Source organism: Euleptes europaea, chromosome 6 (assembly GCF_029931775.1).
Source record: "Euleptes europaea isolate rEulEur1 chromosome 6, rEulEur1.hap1, whole genome shotgun sequence".
Lineage (NCBI taxonomy): Eukaryota > Metazoa > Chordata > Lepidosauria > Squamata > Sphaerodactylidae > Euleptes > Euleptes europaea.
The window spans coordinates 108,332,824-108,354,115 of NC_079317.1; the positions used below are offsets into that span (position 1 = coordinate 108,332,824).

The window sequence follows — 21,292 nt, forward strand, 5'->3', positions numbered from 1 at the left end:
CTTAAAAAGCACATCAGGTTGACAGGAAAAACCATGAAACTGATCCAACCACAGGAAAAAAATATTGACCCTCAAGTGCCCTGAATTCTGATTGTGCAATTGTCAAGACTTCAGCACCTCGTTGCATATCAGTAATAGTAAACTTCACTCCAGACGGTGCAGTGAGTTAAAAGTTTTATTAAGAAAGCAAAATGAGTTCAGTAGGTCCATACAAACCTAAGGTCAGAATTCAGATGGGGAAAATACTGGTCATCTTTATAGGGAACATACAATAGAATTGATTACACGTGATGGCAGAACACAAAAGGATGAGATGCAGCAGAGCTGCCCCGAATGAGAAAACATACAAGTTTACAATAAGGAAGTATTTGCTGGTGATTGCCCATTAAGAGACATACTGGTGAAATTGACTATTAGACGACCGGGCGGTCTCTTGGGCTCCCAGGCATAGTCCTGCGGCTCCAGCTAGCTCACAGCAGATGTCTATTCAAAGGCTAATGCCGAGCGAGAGAAAGAATAAGCACGGGGGGGGGGGGGAGAGAACGGAGCTTGCTTATCCGGGGCCCAAATGATGCCCTGGCTGATACTCCCGTCCCCAAAGACCCCTCCCCGGGTTTCCCGGCTTGGCAGGGTAGTGCCGATGGAATTCAGCTACCGCGGACACCCACTCATCGTGGCTGGAGCTCAGGTGTTTCCAATGCATGAGGTACTCCAGCTGACCCCTCCGTACTCAAGAATCCAACACCCTGGAGATCTCAAAGTGCTGTTCCCCTTGTACCATAATTGGGGTCACAGCTGTGGGTTCGGGGTGCCATTCAGGTGCCGGTACAAAGGGTTTTAACAGACTCACATGAAATACCGGGTGCACCCCCTGTAAGGTTTTCGGCAGTTCCAACTCCACGGTAACCTCATTGATAACCCGGGAGATTGGGAATGGCCCCACAAATTTCTGACGCAGTTTCTTACATGGACGTAAAGACCTGAGATTCTTGGTGGAGAGGTATACCTTCCCCCTGACCTTTAACTCCCATTGGGGCTCCCTGTGTTTGTCTGCCTGTGCCATGTATCTCTCCTTCGCCTGTTCCAAATTTTTTACAAGCCAGGGCCAAGTGTTCCTCACTGTGTTAGCCCATACTGACACCTCTGGGGGGTCGCCGCCCCGCGGGAGGGGTACGGCCCCCAAGGGTCCGAATTCCATTCTGTAGACAGCCTTGAAAGGGCTTATGCCAGTAGCAGAGTGTACCGAGTTATTATAGGCGTACTCCGCCAATGGTAGCAGGTCGACCCAATTGTCCTGGTGGTAATTTACAAAACAACGCATGTAACATTCTACCACCGCGTTAACCCTTTCGGTCTGCCCATCTGTCTGCGGGTGATAGGCCAAAGATAAACCCTGTTGCACACCCACAATTCCTAAAAATGCTTTCCAAAACTTAGACACGAATACGGACCCCTTGTCACTCACGACCTTCCGCTGGAAGCCGTGTAATCTGAAGATTTGGTGCACAAATAAGCGAGCCAGTTTGTGTGCAGAGGGCATCCCCTCGCACGGAACGAGATGAACCTGCTTCGAGAAGAGATCTGTGACCACCCACAAAACTGTCTTCCCCTGGCTAGATGGGAGGTCGGTGATAAAGTCCATCCCAATCACCCACCAGGGTGCCTCTGGAGTCTCTAGGGGTTTTAACAACGCAGGAGATTTTCTCATCAAGCGCTTACTCGTCGCACACACAGGGCAAGATTTAATGAACACATCGATGTCTTGGCGCATCCCTGGCCACCAGAACTGCCTTCTCACTAGGTGCAAAGTTTTCACAAACCCGAAATGTCCCCCCGTTTTGGAACTGTGGCTCCATTCCAACACCTCCCGCCGCAGTTCCTGGGGGGTGTAATGTTTATCCTTGTGGGAACCCTTTTCGTCCGTCACCTGGGACGGGAGAGACTTATCCCCCTGCTTGTGCTGAAGAGCCTCCCCCCACCTTTTCTTGAAAAGATCTACTCTGGAAGATCTACTGGGATTGCTAAGGATCGGGGGGTAGATGCAGTCAACCTCTGAGAGGGGTCTGGGATTGGCTCCTCCGCCTTACCCCCCCTCTCGCTGAAAGGTTTCTCCCCTGCTTTCTGTGACTGTCTCCAGAAGACTTCCTGGGATCGCCAGGGATGGGGGGGTAGAGGCAGCCTTCTCCTGAGGGGGGTCTGGGACTGGCTCCTCCGCCGCTGCGTGGGCTTGGGCTCTGGTCAAAACCCCCACACTTGTCCCCTCTGGTTCCAAACCCAGTGTTCCCAGGTAAAAAGGGATCCTACCGGCCGTTCGTTCATATTGCGACATCTGGGACAGCTCTTTGGCCAAGCAGTTTTTCTTCCCTGCCATGTATTTAATGCTGAAACAGAACTTGGAGAAAAGTCCGCCCAGTGAAGCTGTTTGGCCGATAGCTTCCTCTGACCCAATATAGCCTCAAGATTCCGGTGGTCCGTCAAACCTCGAAAGGCTCCGCCGCCCCCTCTAGGAATTGCCGCCAAACCGTAAGGGCATGCTTGATAGCCATGGGCTCCTTTTCCCCAATCGGCCAGTTGAGCTCGGGACCAGAAAATTTCCTAGAAAAATAGGCACGTCTAAGCACCCCTTGGTTATCCCGCTGAAGGAGAGCGCCTCCCATGGCCTTCTCCGAGGCGTCTACTTGGAGATTGAATGGCTTTGAACAATCTGGGTGAGCCAGAATGGGTTCGGAGGTAAAATGCTTTTTCAGAGTCTTGAATGCCGCCTGACACCAATTAGTCCACGGCACTTGGTATTGCGCAAAGGTAGCCTCCTGTCCCTTCCCCTTAGTCTTGAGCAGATCGGTGATTGGTAAGGCTACTTTGGCAAAGTCCTGGATAAAATTCCTATAAAAATTGGTGAACCCCAAGAACTGCTGAACCTGCTTGCGAGCTCTGGGGGGCTCCCATTCCCTGACTGCCTGGACCTTCTTGGGGTCCATGATCAAACCTTGAGGGGACACAACATACCAGAGAAAGGACCATTGGCTCTGATTGAACGCACATTTCAAAAGCTTGGCATACAAATGGTTGTCCCTTAAATGACGCAAAACTTCCCACACCAAATTTCGGTGTTCCTCGGGATCCCTGGAGTAGATCAGAATATCGTCCAGATAAACGATTACCCCTTTAAACAGTAGATCATGCAGGACCTCATTGATTAATTGCATGAAGCATTACGGCGCCCCCAATAGACCGAATGGCATAACCATGAATTCAAATAACCCATAACAACAAGAAAAAGCTGTTTTTGCTTCATCCCCCTCCTTAATACAGACCCGGTAGTAAGCTTCCACCAGGTCAAGTTTTGAGAAAACACAGCCCTCCTGGAGAACACTCAGGAGGTCCAGGATTAGAGGGATGGGGTAAGCATTAGTCTCAGTAATTGCGTTAAGTCCCCTATAGTCCACACACAGCCTGAGATCACATGTCCCCTTCTTCTTCACAAAGAAGCAGGGAGACGAGAATGCGGCTTTGGACGACTATATGAACCCCCGCTCCAAGTTCTTGTCCAGGAATTCCCGCAGTACCGCCTTCTCTTGGGGGCCCATGGGATAGACCCGGGCTTTGGATGGCTTAATGTCTTTAGTAAGTTCTATGGCACAGACCGTCTTGTGGTGAGGGGGTAATAAGTCACAGTCCGTCCCCTCAAACAAATCCACAAAGTCACTATATTCTGGGGGCAGCGTGAGTGCCTCAATCGCAGCGGCATCCCCCCCTTCGCCTCTGGGTATGTTGTCCCGGCCGTGCCTCTCACATTGGGGGGCCCCAAACACTATCCGCTGCTGATCCCAGTCGATACTAGGGTTGTGTCCCGCCAGCCAGTTGCTACCGAGAACTACCGGATAAGAGATCTTAGGCACTACTGTGAAGTGGATCTGTTCCCAGTGGTCCCCCACCCCCAACAACACCTTGCGGGAGCGCAAATGGACTGGACCCCCCCCCCGTAGATCACTCCCATCCATCTGATGGAAATGCAAGGGCTGGTCCAGTTCTAGAGTTCCGACCTTCAGTCGTTCCACCACAGCCTGATATATTAAGGTCTGGGAGCACCCGGAGTCCAGGATAGCAACAACAGCAATAGGTTCCCCTCCCCGGGGGTTCCGCAACACAACAGGCAGCAGTAAAGTTTCCCCCTGGTCACTCACCCTACTCGGAGCCGGTTTGGAATCTTCCGAGGGTGCCCCCCGTGCCAGCTCGCTCACAGAAGGCTGTCCTCGTTTTTTGCCAGCAAGGGGTCTCTGGAGAGGCTTTGAGGGCTAAAGCTGTACGAACCAGATGCCGGTTCCGCTTGCAGGGCCGCCGCTCCATGTTGGCTGGCTGTCCCCTCTGCTCTTCTCCGATCCAGGGTCCGAGTTGGGGTGGTTTCCCACTCCCTGGGCGCTCGGTTGCCTGACAACTCCGCCAATGAGCGAAATGGCCCATCCTCCCACACTGGAGACATGCTCCTTCCTTGAAACGGCGTGCCTTTTCCAGGCTGAAGCCCCCTCAGTTCCTTCTGTCTCGCCATGGTTCCGCTGCATTGCCCCCTTTGGCGGGACCCGTGGGGGGCTCCTTTGACGGGCGATCCTTGGAGAACTGGAGGGTCTGCTTACGAGTCTCCACCAAGGCCGCCAGTTTAATCCATTCCTCTACCGACTCTGGGTCTCCCAGGGTCAGGCAGCCGTCCAGCACTTCCCAATGCAGTCCTTCGCGAAAGTGCTGAACCTTGGTGGCCTCACTCCATTCCTTTATCTTACAGGATAGGGATTGAAAGTCCTGGACATATGCAATTACGGAGTGGGCCCCCTGTTTCAAACGATGCATGGCAATCTTGGCCTTCTCTCCCCTATGAGGGTCTTCAAAACAGCATCGCAGAGCAGACAAAAACTCATCCAGGGACCTCAAGACCCTGGACATAGCCTCTGCCGCAGTCACTGCCCATTCCACCGCCTCTTTCTCCAGTAGGCTGATCACGTACCTGACCCGGGTTTCTTCCGAGGAAAAATCTCCCCTTGGTCCTTCATGAACCCGGAGACTTGGAGTAGGAAATGGGGTAATTGCGCACTGGATCCATCAAAGGACACCTTCAGATCCCTGGCAGTAGGGAGCCTGGGTAAGGGCTCCTCTCCACAGACAGATGGTTCAGCGGCGGGCAGCGAGCTGGCTCGGGGTTGCTGCAAGGGCTGTCTGAGATCCCTCACTGCTCCCAAAACTGCAGCCAAGTCCCTCTGCAGAATGCTCATCTGTGCCTGTAGGTCCCGGTTCTGTCGAGCCAGCGCCTGGTTCTGTCCGCGTAGCAAGATGGCTTCCTCTATGGCGATGGGGGCTGGGGTGACCAGAGTGTGGGTGATCGAGGGTCCTTCCAACCATTCCCTAGGAATGACTTCCCGGCTCCGCTCTTCCCCCTGGCTGTACCAATCGGTTAGTGGTCCTCAGTACAACCCGCCCCAAGGTTCCGACGCTGCCCGTTCGCTGGCTCCGTCGCTGCTCGGCTTGCGTGGGTAAGGAGGTCCACGTCGGCATCCCAGGGAAATTGGTAAGCCCGGGCGGGCACTGCTCTGGGGTCGCTTCTTCCAGGCCAACATCAATATTAATGACGGTCTGACGGAGGTCCTCTCCCACGGAGAGCGGATTTGAGCATCGTGCAGACATATTAATACTAACTATTCACTAAACACACAAAAAAATAAACTAAAATAAAAATAAAAAGGAAGGCTACAGAAAACTGATTCTGACCTACTGTCAAGACTTCAGCACCTCGTTGCATATCAGTAATAGTAAACTTCACTCCAGATGGTGCAGCGAGTTAAAAGTTTTATTAAAAAAGCAAAACGAGTTCAATAGGTCCATACAAACTTAAAGTCAGAATACAGATGGGGAAAATACTGGTCATCTTTATAGGGAACATACAATAGAATTGATTACACTTAATGGCAGAACACAAAAGGATGAGATGCAGCAGAGCTGTCCTGAATGAGAAAAGATACAAGTTTACAATAAGGAAGTATTTGCCGGTGATTGCCCATTAAGAGACATACTGGTGAAATTGACTAGTAGACGACCAGGCGGTCTCTCGGGCTCCCAGGCATAGTCCTGCGGCTCCAGCTAGCTCACAGCAGATGTCTATTGAAAGGCTAATGCCGAGCGAGAGAAAGAATTAGCATGGGGGGGGGGGGAGAGAACGGAGCTTGCTTATCCGGGGCCCGAATGGATGCCCTGGCTCACAGCAATGACAACATATGGAACAGAGGACTTGTTGCCTGCCGAGCAAATGGCAAATGCATCGAAAGAGGCATAATATGGCTCTGTCTGTTCACTAATTCATTCAAGACTTGAAATAGCTTAGATAGGCAGCATTTTAAGAAGAGTTCTTTGCTGCTGCCATTAACATAATTTGCCTTTAATTAATTATCTATGCCACTGGAGTAATCTCCTCTCCTCAGACCTCCTCTGCCTTTGATATTCTGTGACCCTGAGAGATGTCACAGTGAAGCAGTATTAGATGATCTCTGGGAGCCAGTGGTTCAAGGCAGGTATTCCACAGGTTAGTGTGGACTGAGCCACCACCAAAGCCGGTGGGACTAAAAGGAGAGAGGGAGAGGACCCCTTTGCTTCTAATGACAACAAGAGGGCAATGGGATGATTTTATTAACATTTACATAGTACCAATCATATGCATAGTAGATTGGCAAGTACAAGTAGACAGTCCCTGCCCCAAGGAACTTCCAGTCTAAATTCTGAAATAAGGCTGACAATAAAAGGAGGAGAGGCAGATGGAGGCAGGGGTAAACCAAGGAATAATACATGTTCATTCCGATGACACGTGCTTAGGCATAGCTGGAAGTAGGGTAGGGGGACTAAGGAACTATGCCCAAAGGCTTCACGCTGAAGATGGGTTCTAGGAGGGAGTTGAAGGAGATGAGACAGGTGGCATCAGGCAGTGTTCTGGGGGGTGGGGCAGCCGGATACAAGTGACAACAGGGAAGAAAGGGTAAAATTGTTTGAGGAAGCAGGAGACCTTGAGAAGGAGGAGGGTGAAGGAGCTGCAGGAACAATGAGAGAGGAAAGGTAAGGATGATGACTTGGCCAGGGGGTTGTTGAAGGTAAGGACCAGGAGTTTGTGCTGAAATCTGGGAGTGGACAGGAAGCAGTCAATGTAGGGAGTAATGAGGGGCATCATAGGGTCATAACAACAAGAGGTGAATGGTTTTAGATGCAGAGTGTGGGATACAGGTGAAGGGGCTGAGATGTGACAGTGGAAAACCAGGGGGGAAAAGGTTGCATTCGTCAAGGAGAGAAATCACTGGAGCATGAATCATAAGGGATAGAGAAGGAGCACCATGTTTTTTGCAATACTGTAATGTGGAGCAAAAGAGGGGGGGGGAGAGGAGAGTCAAAGATGAAGCCAAAGCTTGTATCAGTCCCACAGGCAGGAATCAGGAAGACTTCTCTCTGATCCCCTTGCTCCAAGCAACCAAAGCCCCCCCTTCAGCATTCCCCCCCCCACTTTGTTCTGGACACTCCGCCTCCTCCTTCCCTGGCCCAGGCACTCCATTTCAGTGGCGGGAAAAGGAGGAGAGCGGAGGTAGCAGTGGCAGCCATGGGGCAAGAAGTCTTAGGCAAGGGTCGGCAGCATTTGTGGGGGTGTGTGTGTTACAATCTGGAACAACGGAGCCAGCTCCCCCTCCCCTCTCTGCACACACACATTTAAGATCTGGGAACAACGGAGCCGGCTTCCCACCCACCCCCGACCTTACCTCATAGGCACGCTCTGTGGTCTCTAATCAGTTTCAGCAGTGAGTATGAAGATCCGCGTTTTAAAGGCGGGAGGGAACAATCCGCATTTTCACTGCGATCTCTTCATTGCAGAAATTAACTCCTGGTTGTCCTGGAACTTCTTCGGGGCAAATGGGCACCCATATGCACGGGGCTTTTAGAATTCGGTTTAGAAAACTGTGCATTTAACAAGCAGCAAAATCTTCCCTGCATAAACGGCCAGAGTGCCAGGAACTGAGGCAGCTCTATAGGGCTGACAGGAAAGTTGCGTGCACTTTGTGTGTGTGCTGACTGTGACTGTGGTCATAAATATTGTCACCAAAGAGTTCTGCACCATGTTGAATCCCATCTCCTCTTCCCATAGAATGTAATTAAATGAACATATGTGATGTCATGTATGTTTCCCCATGCTGTTGCATGGGAGGGGGGTGTTTGGGGAAACACAGGAAAGGGAGATGGGGGGATTTTACATGGGAGTGGTTTTTTTTCAGAGGCACTCCTTGGACTGTACTAGTAATGAAGGCCATTTGTAAAATCACGACATTACAATGTTGACTTTGACACCATCGAGTGTGACCTGTCAAAATTGAAACAGAAATCTCCATACTAATGGATCACTAATCGGTGATCTCACAAAACAGAAAATTACAATCTATGTCACAGGTCTTACGATCACTGTAGTGTGTGACACCCGGGTGCAAAGGATGGAACTTCTTAACAGAGGTTCCTGCAGGAGAAGAAAAATAAATCGGTGGGGGGGGGGGGTGAGTTACATGCGTAACAGAGTAACTCTGCTAAGGACTGCACTGTCAATCTCTCCCACAGAAATAAAAAAGGAATAGTAGTTAGCTTTGGCTTCACCGTGCCCTATGTTTCGGGATGGTGTGGCGCTGGAATGGTCGAAACACACAAGAGCGTGCACAATGCTCTTTTGTCTTCTTATTTGCACAACACTTATCTACATAGCACTCTACAATGTATATTAGTTCATTATGTCTATGTGGTAGGTAAAGGTAAAGGTCCCCTGTGCAAGCAACGGGTCACTGGGGTGACGTCACATCCCGACGTTTGCTAGGCAGACTTTTTGTTTACGGGGTGGTTTGCCAGTGCCTTCCCCAGTCATCTTCCCTTTACCCCCAGCAAGCTGGGTACTCATTTGACTGATCTCGGAAGGATGGAAGGTTGAGTCAATCTTGAGACGGCTACCTGAAACCAACTTCAGTTGGGATCGAACTCAGGTCATGCGCAGAGCTTGGACTGCAGTACTGCAGCTTACTGCTCTGCGCCATGGGGCTCTTGTGTATGTCTTGTCTGTGAGGTATATCACCATTATTCCCATTTTATAGATAGGGAAACTGAGGATGATTAGTGACACATAAGAGCATGCGGTGGCTGTATATTTCCAGTGCATCAGTACTATATTTTATTCTCTTTGAAGTGATAGTTTGGATCACATTCATTTAACTTGTAACTGTAATTTACCTTGTGTGGCGATAGCAGCAACAGAATTATTGCAGTTTTCATTAATGGGAACTCAAAAGGCTGCATGTTTTTGATGGCAAATATATTTTGCGAAACATAAACTGAACCATACAATACAGGACATAAGCATATTACAAACCTCCAGCTTTGACTTTGTAAACAGAAGAAGAAAATCTACTTGGTACTGGTTTTGGTTGGCACTATCATGAATAACATAAAACATGTTATATAACTGGGATAAATGGCTTGCCGTTTGGATGTTCTTTCTCAGTTATATACTGTGATCATGGTACCTAAACATGCAATTTCTAAAAATGCCTTCAAAGAAGCTCAGCGGTCCTTGTTCTGTTACTACTGCTCCTCCTGGAGTCCCTTCCAAAGAACCAGAAAGCCTCTCCCAGTAGCCACAGTTGGACCCTGATGTTCCAATTGCCCAAGGAAGGGCACCATAATAGGGCTGGGAGCAGCAGCCTCATACCAGGTGATCACATTTGCTGCTTTTGTTCCTCCTTTTTAAAGGAAACCAGACAATGGAGAGAATCAGCAGGTATTAAAATAAAGATCACACCTGGCCCAGACAATGCACAGTTCTCCCTCGTATGTTTTATTGCTGTTGGGTGGAAAACACACTAAATGCAGGTCTCTTCTGGTAGCGGTGAGAAGGAACCACGCCCAGAGAGCGAGCTGCCCATGGTGAAATTCTCCTCCCAGATAAGAACAGGCTTCCTACCCAAGTTCCACAAAAAGACAACTTGGTAGATGATATGGTTCATTTGATTTAATTTTGTACCAAATCTTGAATATATTATCCAGAATCCAATTAGGTGATGTTTTCATTACAACAGTGGTCAAGGTTTTTCAGTCAATTTTGCCATCATCCACCCAGACCTCGGCACAGAACCCTAGAACTACTTTTTAAACTAAAAAGATGGGGGGGGGAATAGTTTGGGGACTCCATATTGGGAGTTGCTGAAAGAGAAACTGACAGAAAAACACTGCTTACATGATAAATGTACAAATAAACAAAAAAAAGCTCCAATCCAACCTGTCACTGGGACTTTGTTCTACTTCTAAATGAACTATTGAATCGGTTGTTGAGGAGGAATCCAAAATATCAGCCTTTTGAAATTCATCAGCAAAAGATGGTGGTGCTCATGCCCAAAACTCATGCTGCCATTTTAAAACTGAGAGTCGCCATCTTGGATTTTCAATGGACAAGTAATTTATATGGAGCACCAAGAATATTAATATTGTACCTTCTCTTTGAGGCTTGGTTGGAGATCTGAAGAGCTAGTTTGAGGCAAACATTTGTGTGTGTGCATTTCTACTATGGGATTTTCAGACATCTAGCAGATTTGCCTTTATTATTTCTTATGAAAAGCAAGAATGTTAATTATTATAATTTAATGAAAATGACCCTTGATTAAGTGTACTTATTGTTGTGAAAATTACCTTAAATATTTTACTTATAGGCAGGCAGCCAAGAAGGATCTGGGGTTTATTTCTGGTCAGATTTTGCTTGCACGTGATCGTTTAAAAATGCTGACTATTAACCTCAATCCTGAAGTGATCAAATTACAACAGCATTTAAATGAACCTTACTGCTATAAGGAATAGACTCTGTTCCTTTTTTTAAAGTTATGGGGAAGATGTTTGTTCCAGTTCTGCAAAAGAAAAGGAGCTGCTTGGGGAGTGAATGGTACAGCGGGAGAGGTGGTTGCTACATTTTTCGTGATTCTCTGGAAGGAGATGTTTTCATTGGGGAATCTGTGGTGTATGGGGGGGGGGGGGGTTTTGCTCAGAGCTTCCTGTATACCTAAGCAGATTTTGCCAGCATAATCCATAGCTGGTAAAACCAGTTTTTCCAGCCACAAAGTGGAAGAAGGATGACTGTGCCCCAAACTTTTGTGTGGTGATTTGCCAAAAAGTCCTGAATGTCTGCACATACACTTCAAACAAGGCCAACAATGGTAATTTTAGGAAAGCTAAAGAAAGCAGTTGGAAGATAGGCCAAGTTCCTAACAGAGTGTGATGCCTGATCATCTCATTTGGTTAAAGAAATGTTGTCTTTTGTCAGTGGCCTAGATGGTCTTGAGGCACCCTTTCACATTGGGATTGTGAATAACAGAAAATGATGAACACGTCTGGACTTTCTCAACAAAATTCTAATATGCTTAGAATAGTCACTGTACTTTTTTTTGGGGGGGTGATGAGTCCCAGATTGTATATTATCACCTGCATACTGAAATACTGCATGCTCTGGTGCAGGACTGCAATATTCAGGCATGTCCCCATAGTAGATGCAAAAATATGACTTCTTTTCTAGCTGTGAAGAGATGCTATGTATTTTTGGAATGGTTGCCTGGAGAAAAATGTCATGTTTCTTTAATAGAGGTTAAATGTGCAGAAATAGACAGCTGAAGCTTTTCATGGCATGGAGGAGGTGCAAATAACATCACTTGGTAAATGACATCCCATTAACACTCCATTAAAGGGACAGGAATTTCTTCCTTCAGGCAGCTGGGCTACACTACTTTTCATAACATCAAGCCACAGGCTTCCAAAACTTCTTTACATTGTCTGTGTGTCTAAGACTATGAAGGATCAGTATCCTAAAGCAAATGTAAGTTTAACTCTGGACACTAGTTCAGTTATTTGTGTCATTTCCCCCATTGATTAACAAGACAAAACATACAGATAAGAACACTCAGAATTTGGTTCCTGGGTCATTATACAGAATCTGTAAAATGGACAGAGTATCAGAAGGAAGAAAAGTTATTAGATGTCATGAAATCTCCCTCCCTTAATTCTGGATTAATGAGTCATGTAACTCTCATTAAGAAATAATTCAAAAATTTCAGAAGAGTGGGCCGTGTTCGTCTGTTGCAGCAAAAACAAACAGCAGTCTTGTATCACTATAAAGACTTTAACACATTTGTATTCTAGCATGTTTCGCAAACTAGAGCCCACTTTGTCAAATGCATGTAGCGTGGCCAGACTAGGCAGTCATTTATATGTTATTGTATAGGGGGTAGGAAATAGGATATCATAGATATCTGCTAAGTGAGAACTCATCAAATGCACCTGATGTTTATGCTAGTATAAAAATGTCTGTAGTGTCACAAGATTCCTGTTAGTAATTCCAAAATGTAGCTGGAGATAATGTAGCTGTATATCAATTAACCCTTAACACATTTTCAACATCTATTTATCCATACTAATGGGCAACATTTTTACACTCTCATGTGTAACGTGAGCACATAATTACGTAACAAGAAAAAATCACCAATGCATTCTTATGCTCTTTGGACAAGAGAATACAACATTGAGTGAGTTTGCCCCGTGCATAAAAAGGGAAAAGGGGAAAAATCACTTGGGATGCGCGCTAAAGCAACCCGCCCTGATTCTACTCTCTAAGGCATTGCAGATTTTTGTCGTTTTGGACAGTGAGAACAGGCCTGCCTCTTTTTCTGTCTATCAGGGCTTCTGTGCTTTTATCAGGTACACGACAAGCAGATCAATATGTGACACTGTTCTCAACAGGAACAGCTATGATGGCTAATGCTCTTCTGATACCCTTCCATGATAGGAAGCCATTAAGGCCCATCAAACTCAATGAGATTTACTCTGTAGTATACATGCTTAGGTGTCACACTACATGATATTCACAGTTAGGCCTTTTCTCTTCTACAGATGAAGAGGAAGGAACTGCACTTGATAAAGAGCCTGTCCTGGCTTCAGTGCCTGAGCATCTTTTCACGTTTTCTGCATTTACCACCAGAAAAGAACCATGCTGCTAAATAGAACCAGTGTGGTGTAGTGATTACAGCATTGGACTAGGATCTGGGAGACCCAGGTTCAAATCCCCACTCAGTCATGGAAGTTTGATGGGTGACTTTGAGCTAGTCACTCTGTCTAAGAGACCTCACAGGATTATTATTATTATTTTGAGGGGGGGAATGGAGGAGGGGAGAGTAATGCTGTAAGCCACTTTGAGTCCTCTTCGGGGAGAAAAGTGGGGTATAAATATCCCTCAATAAATAGAGCTGTTGCCCCTGATTTGCAGGTGGATAAAAAGGTCCAGGAAAAAACAACAACAGCAGCCCTTCTACATATGCCTACCAAAGAAAAGTACCTGGATTACAACAAATTCAATACCACTGAACTAAAATTAGCTTCATTCCACGTATTTCACTTCCAGATTTATCGGCAGACACCAGACTGAGCCATGGCCCGATCTCCTAAAGCTCCTGACTCACTCAGAAGTCACAGAGTCTTCGCTGCCCAGTGCCCCCTGCGTTTTGAAGATAGCACTACCCTAACTCTTCACCAGCTTTCTGATTTCCAGAAACTCTACTCATTCTTGGAATACCCGGACCCTGCAGCTCTGACAAAAAAGAAAAAAAAAAAACCTCTGCCCAATCCTAGTTTACAGGAATTCCTCTGTAAGAGCATGTTTCTTAAATACCTTATAGTAAAAAGGGGGATGTGTGGTCACTAGCTTTAAAATTATGAGACATGCCCTTTAAAAAGGATGTTTTTAAAGCCAGCGTGGTGTAGTGGTTAAGAATGGTGGTTTGGAGCGGTGGAGTCTGATCTGGAGAACCGGGTTTGATTCCCCACTCCTCCCACATGAGCGGCGGAGGCTAATCTGGTGGACTGGATTTGTTTCCCCACTCCTACACACAAAGCCAGCTGGGTGACCTTGGGCCAGTCACACTTTCTCAGCCCCACCTACCTCATAGGGTGTCTGTTGTGGGGAGGGGGAGGGAAGGAGATTGTAAGCCGGTTTGATTCTCCCTTAAGTGGCAGAGAAAGTCGGCATATAAAAACCAACTCTTCTTCTTCTTTTTTAGTCAAAACAAACCACTTCTCCCACATGGTTCATAATTTTATCTACGGAATTTGTTCCCATCAGGAGAAAGCCTTTAGTACATAAGAACATAAGAAATGCCATGCTGGATCAGACCAAGGTCCATCAAGTCCAGCAGTCTGTTCACACAGTGGCCAACCAGAGGCCTCTAGGAAGCCCACAAACAAGACAACTGCAGCAGCATTGTCCAGCCTGTGTTCCACAGCACCTAATAGGCATGCTCCTCTGATCCTGAAGAGAATAGGTTTGCATCATGACTAGTATCCATTTTTACTAGTAGCGATGAATAGCCCTCTCCTCCATGAACATATCCACTCCCCTCTTAAAGCCTTCCAAGATGGTAGCCATCACCACATCCTGGGGCAGGGAGTTCCAAAATTTAACTATGTGCTGTGTGAAGAAATACATCTCTTTTGAATTTCTCGCCCTCCAGCTTCAGCAGATGACCCCGCATTCTAGTATTATATGAGAGGGAGAAAAGCTTCTCCCTCTCCACTCTCTCCATACCATGCATAATTTTATAGACCCCTATCATGTCTCCCCTTAAGCGCCTTCTTTCCAAGCTAAACAGCCCTAAGCGTTTTAACCGCTTCTCATAGGGCAGTTGCTCTAGCCCCCTGGTCTAATTATGGCCAGCATGGAATTTGCCTTTTTCACATCAGCCATACACTGAGTTGACATCTTCATCGAGCTATCCACTACCACCTCAAGATCCCTTTCTTGGTCTGTCACTGCCAGCACAGATCCCAGCACTGTATATGTGAAATTGGGATTTTTTTTTTTGCCCCAGTATGCATCACTTTGCACTTGCTCACATTGAATCTCATTTGCCATTTTAATGCCCATTCTTCCAGTTTGTAGAGATCCTTTTGGAGCTCTTCACGGTCCAATTTTGTTTTAACCACCCTAAATAATTTAGTGTCATCTGCAAACGTGGCCACCTCGCTGTTCACCCCCAACTCCAGGTCATTGATGAACAGGTTGAAAAGCACCAGTCCCAACACAGATCCCTGAGGGACCCCAATGCTCACATCCCTCCATTGGAAGAACTGGCCATTGATTCATACTCTCTGTTTCCTATTTTTCAGCCAGCTCTGAATCCATAAGAGGACTTGTCCTCTTATCCCATGACAATGAAGTTTGCTTTGGTGGGGGACTTTGTCAAAAGCCTTTTGGAAATCCAAATACACAATGCCCACAGGCTCATTCCTGTCCACATGCTTATTGACACTTTCAAAAAACTCTAAAAGGTTAGTGAGACAGAACCTATCTTTACAGAAGCTATGTTGGGTTTTGCTCAGCAGAGCTTGCCATTCAATATGCTTGACAATTCTATCTTTAATAATGCTTTCCATAAATTTACCTGGAACAGACGTTAAGCTAACTGGCATGTAATTTCCTGGGTCCCCCCGGAACCTTTTTTTTTATAAACAGGTGTTACATTGGCCATTCTCCAGTCCTCTGGTACAGAGGCTGATCTAAGGGACATGTTACATATCATTGTTAGGAGTTCAGCAATTTCCCATTTGAGTTCTTGAAGAACTCTAGGATGAATACCGTCTGGTCCCAGTGACTTGTTAATTTGAAGTTTGTCTAGGACGTTCTAGGACTTCCAGCCTCGGTACCACTATTTGCCCCAGTCCATTCTCCCCTCCCCAAAACATCTGTTCAGAAGAAGGTATCTGCCCTATACCTTCAACAGTGAAATACAGATGTTTCTGCAAGTTTAAGAGCAGGGTCTTTAACTAAAAGAGATCTATGCAGGATGCAGGTTGAACAGTTTAATATGTGTATTTTGGTGCTGTCTATAAACCTACAGAACAGTGAACTATGATGGTGCTGCTGCAAAGGCTCTGATGTGTGGCAAATGTATGTTGTGCTGGTTTCGCTTTCCCCACCCCCCCATGCTGCAACATGGTAGAACTTCCTGTTCAGTGTTTACAAACCTCTGGCTGTTGGAGGCCAGAAAAGACAGAAAGGACGAATGGGTCTTTTCATAAATGTCCTGTCCCTTTGGTCAGCTGCACGGTGAGCATGTGGTAGATACTGCAGCTGGCTTACCTCCAAGCCTGTATGACTCAGATTTTCGGTTCCTAGGGTTCTACATGGCTCTGTGGCTTGCATATTTGGCTGACACATTACATTATATCACCAGCAAGGAAAATACCCTTTTGCGCTGTCTCCTGCTGGATTCACATCCCTGCCAGATTAGACTCGAAGCCTGTACTGCCCCCTGCTGGAAGAAAACTTGAACACTAACACAAGAAGACGTGCAGAGATTAAGGCGGTTATCTTCATTTCAGAAAAACCTCGTCATCCACCACAACTGGAACCATCTTGCTTTGCTGCAAAATTGAATCAGATTCTGAAGACAGCAGGGATACAACCTCCCCCCCCCCGCACTCCCACTATTACTGTAAAAGGCAGGGTCCACATCACAGTTCTGCTGCAAGTTATTTCTCCTTTGACCGAGGAGACAGCTGTCTAGGGGGGCTAAGACTCACACACAGGCTAGACTGCTACAGATACTGTCCTTGGATGGTGTCAGAGTACATCGGACTCCTAAGAGGGCAAGGTGACATGCCGCTGCCCATCAGATTCCTTCATCTCACTCGAGATACAGCTCAGCGGCACTACAAAAGGCTGGGGCAGTCCGTCGCAGGACTCGGCAGAACTGACATCTCTGAAAGAAAAAGTTTCCTTTTCATTTCCTACCTATTTCATCCCCACCCAGGGCCATCTTAATGCATATGGGAATGCTGGGCAGTTCCCTGGGGCCCCCACGAGGCTAGGGGCCCTATGCTCTGTATCTATGTATGCTGTGAGTTGCTGTCACTGAATAAATAAATACTATACTAACCTATAAATATCTGTTATTGGAAAATGCATATTTAGCATGTGTTTTACTAAAGATAATGAACAATATTAATGTTAATTGAATCTTATAAAAAATCAGCTTCACAGTACAGTGGGGCATCAGCATTTGAACTGGTTTTCACTCATGTGTATGGAAAATGACATCTTGAAAACAATTGACTTCAAGCCAATTATAAAGCGATTCTCTGCAAAGAAATGTCGCAAATGTTTGTGAAGAACACTTGATTAATAATAATTAATTCATAGTAATTTCACACTGTGCCATCTCCGTCTGTATGGTTTACCTTACAGTATCATGTATACGTTGAAAGTTTTGTGTTTTTCAAGGCTCACATTATATTATTCAAACGTTTGCGTTGATTAGTCTTTGCTTTACAGCATGTTTTTTTAATGTTTAAACACTGATTTTGTTGCAAGTATCATTAAATATATCTTTAATTTTATCAACCATTTACATTTTTATTCCTGTAAGTGGTTTTGTAGGTAGGGGGCCCCAGTGCGCTGTTTTGCCTGGGGGGCCTGTAATGCTGCTAAGGCAGCCCGGTCCCCACTATGTGGGGTATTCTTCACGGAGATTTGCTGCTGTTTCGATGCTGATTTGCGTCAGAGGCAAATTTTGGTTATTCACTCCAGATCCGTGTTTTCCCCCACTGAGCAAAATAAGCCGGGTTAAAAGAGAGGCAATCCAAACCACTTCTGAGCCGTACTTTCCAGTAGAAGAGCGTCTTGTTGCTCGGATGCCCATGAAAAAATGTTTGCTTCGCTCCCCGGGACGTCTCCTTTCTCCTCCCCCAAGAACGGTGATTGGCTGGGGGAGTTGCCACTCTAACAGCATCGCACCGGCAGGAGGGATACCCAAAGCAGACTGGCTGCCCCTCTTCAGAAGGGTGATGGGGGTTTTGGCTTGGATTTGCTGCTTTCAGGATGCCCCCTCCAACACACACACACATAGGATCGCACCGGCTGGAGGGAGACCCAGAGCAGACTGGCTGCCCCTCTTCAGAAGGGTGATGGGGGTTTTGGCTTGGATTTGCCGCTCTCAGGATGCCCCCCCAACACACACACACATAGGATCGCACCGGCTGGAGACCCAGAGCAGACTGGCTGCCCCTCTTCAAAAGAGTGATGGGGGTTTTGGCTTGGATTTGCCGCTCTCAGGATACCCCCCCCCCCAACACACACACACATAGGATCGCACCAGCTGGAGGGAGACCCAGAGCAGACTGGCAACCTCTCTTCTGAAGGGTGATGGGAGTTTTGGCTTGGATTTGCCGCTCTCAGAATGCCCCCCCCCAACACACACACACACAGGATCGCACAGGCTGGAGGGAGACCCAGAGCAGACTGGCAGCCTCTCTTCTGAAGGCTGATGGGGGTTTTGGCTTGGATTTGCCGCTCTGAGGACGTCCCCCCACAACACACACACACATAGGATCGCACCAGCTGGAGGGAGACCCAGAGCAGACTGGCAGCCTCTCTTCAGAAGGGTGACGGGAGTTTTAGCTTGGATGTGCTGCTCTCAGGATGCCCCCCAAAAAACACACACACACAGGATCATGGGAAGAGTGGGCGGGATTAGGCGGATTTGGAGCGGTGAGTCATGAGCGGCAGCAGACGTAAGCAGTGCAGAGAAGTGCGCTGTTTCTCCTGTGAAAAATTGAAAATGCCTCGGGATGGGGGGAGAATCTGCGCTGCCATGAAAAAGCTATTTAAATCGGTTTATTGTTTGCTCCAATTCGAAACCGAAGCAAAATCCACCGTGAAGAATACCCCTCAGACTGAATGTACTCTACCTATATAAAACAGACCTCAGTAAAGCCCTGTGATTCAGAGTCAACAATTCGTATGAGAAAGATGAATAAGGTTAACATTGGGATTGGTTAATTTTAACTGATAATTTATTGGTTTTAACTGTTTTTTAAATTCCAATATTTTTAAACAAGCGATATCTTACTCTTTTCTAGGTTGTAATTGGATGAGTTGTGCTGGCTCTTGCTGTAAATAAATTCACTCATTCATTCATTCATTCAGAGTCAACAATACAGAAAAAAGAATACCTGCATTCCTCGTATCCTGTCCTGACTTTCTTTCTACTGCAGGAGCTGCCAGGAAAATCTTGTATTCTGGTCGATATATCCTGGTCCTTCATGGAGGAGCTGTAATGGCAGAGCACTCTCCAAGTTCAGTGCAATCGTCAATGCCTTACTGCTTTTGCTACCCCAGACCTCTGATCATCCTCCTCTGGCTGCCCACACTCATCCACTCCCCTTGAGACCCCTTCCCCCTGGGCTCCCAAGCAAACTGCAGCGAGTCCAGTAAAAAAGAGAACCAGCCAGGCAGCAAGAGAAAAGATGGAAGAACATTTCTGCCACACATTAACAGTGTTCATGGTTGCTGAAATGGGCATCACCCAAGTCCCCCTTTCCTTTGCCCTAACCTCATACTCAAATCTAACATTAATTTGTAAGTGTAGCTTTTACTTCCAGAGCCTGTACCCCCCGTCCACTTACGTTTGGCAGAGAAGAGGAGGGAGTGCGATGATTCTGGGTCTTGCAGTCAGCACCACCTCGCCACGACTGGCCTCCACCAGAATGTTCTGGATGGTATTGTCGAGTACCATTTCTGTCAGATTTGCATATGCCGGCATCCTTGGAAGAAAAAACACTTCAGTTCCCCCTGGCTAGCAAAGCTGGTATCTTCCAATATGATCACAGGATGCTACTGTGGTACATTTATCTCCTTTATAAGATGCACATCTACTACAGTGGAAAAGAGCAAGCCCAGATCTAACCAGCCAGGAACACACTGGTCTGGAAAAGATGGCTCAGTCTACATATGTAATCTATATGAACTCGTGGAGGAGAGGAGAGGCACAAAGAGACCCTTTGACTTTTCACACTCTCCTGGGACCACCTACAGTATCAAAGGAGCAGTGGTTACCACCATGATGGACTGTATTCACTTTCCCCTGTAGCATTGATGGGAGGTACTCACTTCTATGACAGAAAGTAAGGCAAAGGAGCTGCCACCAGAGATATAGTCAAGATGGGGGCAAAATCCATTCCCTGGCACTTGTGAAGAAGGGGAGCACGCTTTATCCGTTCCCTCAACTATTTGCTGACTGCAGCTCCTTTGTTTCTTCAATAAGAGTAAAGAGGCCCCTTTCACTTCTGTGGGGAAAAGTAACAGGGGGAAAGGCATATGGACCGAATACATTATTGTCCATGTATAGCTATTCTCAGTTTCTATGAGCCATGGGAGGGAGAGGGGAACACGGCAAGCTGGCAATTAGCCTTCCCACTTCTCATATGGTTCTGTAGACATGTTTCTGTTCTGTTTTGTCTTGCAGGAATATTAGCCTCAGAATATGGCTGGCAACTCCTCCTCAAAGGTGAGCCCAGTGATCTCTTTTGGTTACCTGAGAATGGTTTCTCTCTCCTCCCGGAAGTGTTCCTTGCGAATGATGACACTCAGGCTCTCTACAGCATCTGAAGTCCCTGAAGGAGATACCTCCTCTCTCTGAGTGTCTTCCTCTCCTCTCCTGACCTCTGGGGAAGGAGTGGTAGGGGAGGTACCAGAACTCTGTTTCTTGTCCTGCAGCTTTGCAGACTCCTCACTCCAGAACTGGCAGAAGTAAGGTGTGGGCTCTGCAATACTTCTCATCACTGCCTCATGAAACTGGGTCTCCTCCAGCAAGCCCCTACAATATCAGGACGGAAGGTAACACTAGAATGAGACACAGGGATGGGCCATGTTTGTCATGTCATTGACCTTAGCCTCCAAGTCCAGGAAGCCAGGATAAATAAATATACCCCGAGGGCTACTTCAGTGTGCGTCAGAAAAGGGACAGAGTAGAAAAATCCCTGGGATATAGTCTTAAATGGCACACAGTACATCCCAATAATATTTGTTACAGTGAGACTTCATGGGGAATGATCACCCATTCATGAGGCAAGAGTAGGACTCAAGAAGCATATTTACCATATAACTACCTCGATTATACAGTTTATAATGTGGCAAATAAAGTCCTCCTACAGGAAGGAAGGATCGTCTATAGCCAAACCCGTCCAACAATAAGGATTTTTTCTTCTGGCCGGAATCTGGACTAGATTATTTTGTCTCAGAAAGTCAGCATGCTGTAGTGGATGGACCACTTGTCTTGCTGACAACTTCCTTTTCCAGAAAGTGGACAGGGAAACAAGGGGATCTGCTATTTTAGATTTGATGCTCACCAACAGGGAAGAACTAGTTGATGAGTAGTAGGCA

General features: G+C 46.8%; 1 protein-coding gene across 1 annotated transcript in view; it reads right to left on the bottom strand.

Annotated features, from left to right (window-relative positions):
- Positions 1-3,518: 3,518 nt before the first annotated feature.
- CFAP65 (cilia and flagella associated protein 65) overlaps positions 3,519-21,292 on the bottom strand; it is a 144,682-nt gene continuing 126,908 nt past the window's right edge. The window contains exons 31-36 of the mRNA XM_056852046.1: positions 20,445-20,726; positions 19,537-19,674; positions 7,037-7,148; positions 5,434-5,631; positions 4,632-4,770; positions 3,519-3,874 (exon numbers count right to left, since the gene is read on the bottom strand). Coding sequence (XP_056708024.1) covers positions 3,519-3,874; positions 4,632-4,770; positions 5,434-5,631; positions 7,037-7,148; positions 19,537-19,674; positions 20,445-20,726 — 1,225 coding nt within the window. The remainder of the gene's footprint in view (positions 3,875-4,631; positions 4,771-5,433; positions 5,632-7,036; positions 7,149-19,536; positions 19,675-20,444; positions 20,727-21,292) is intronic.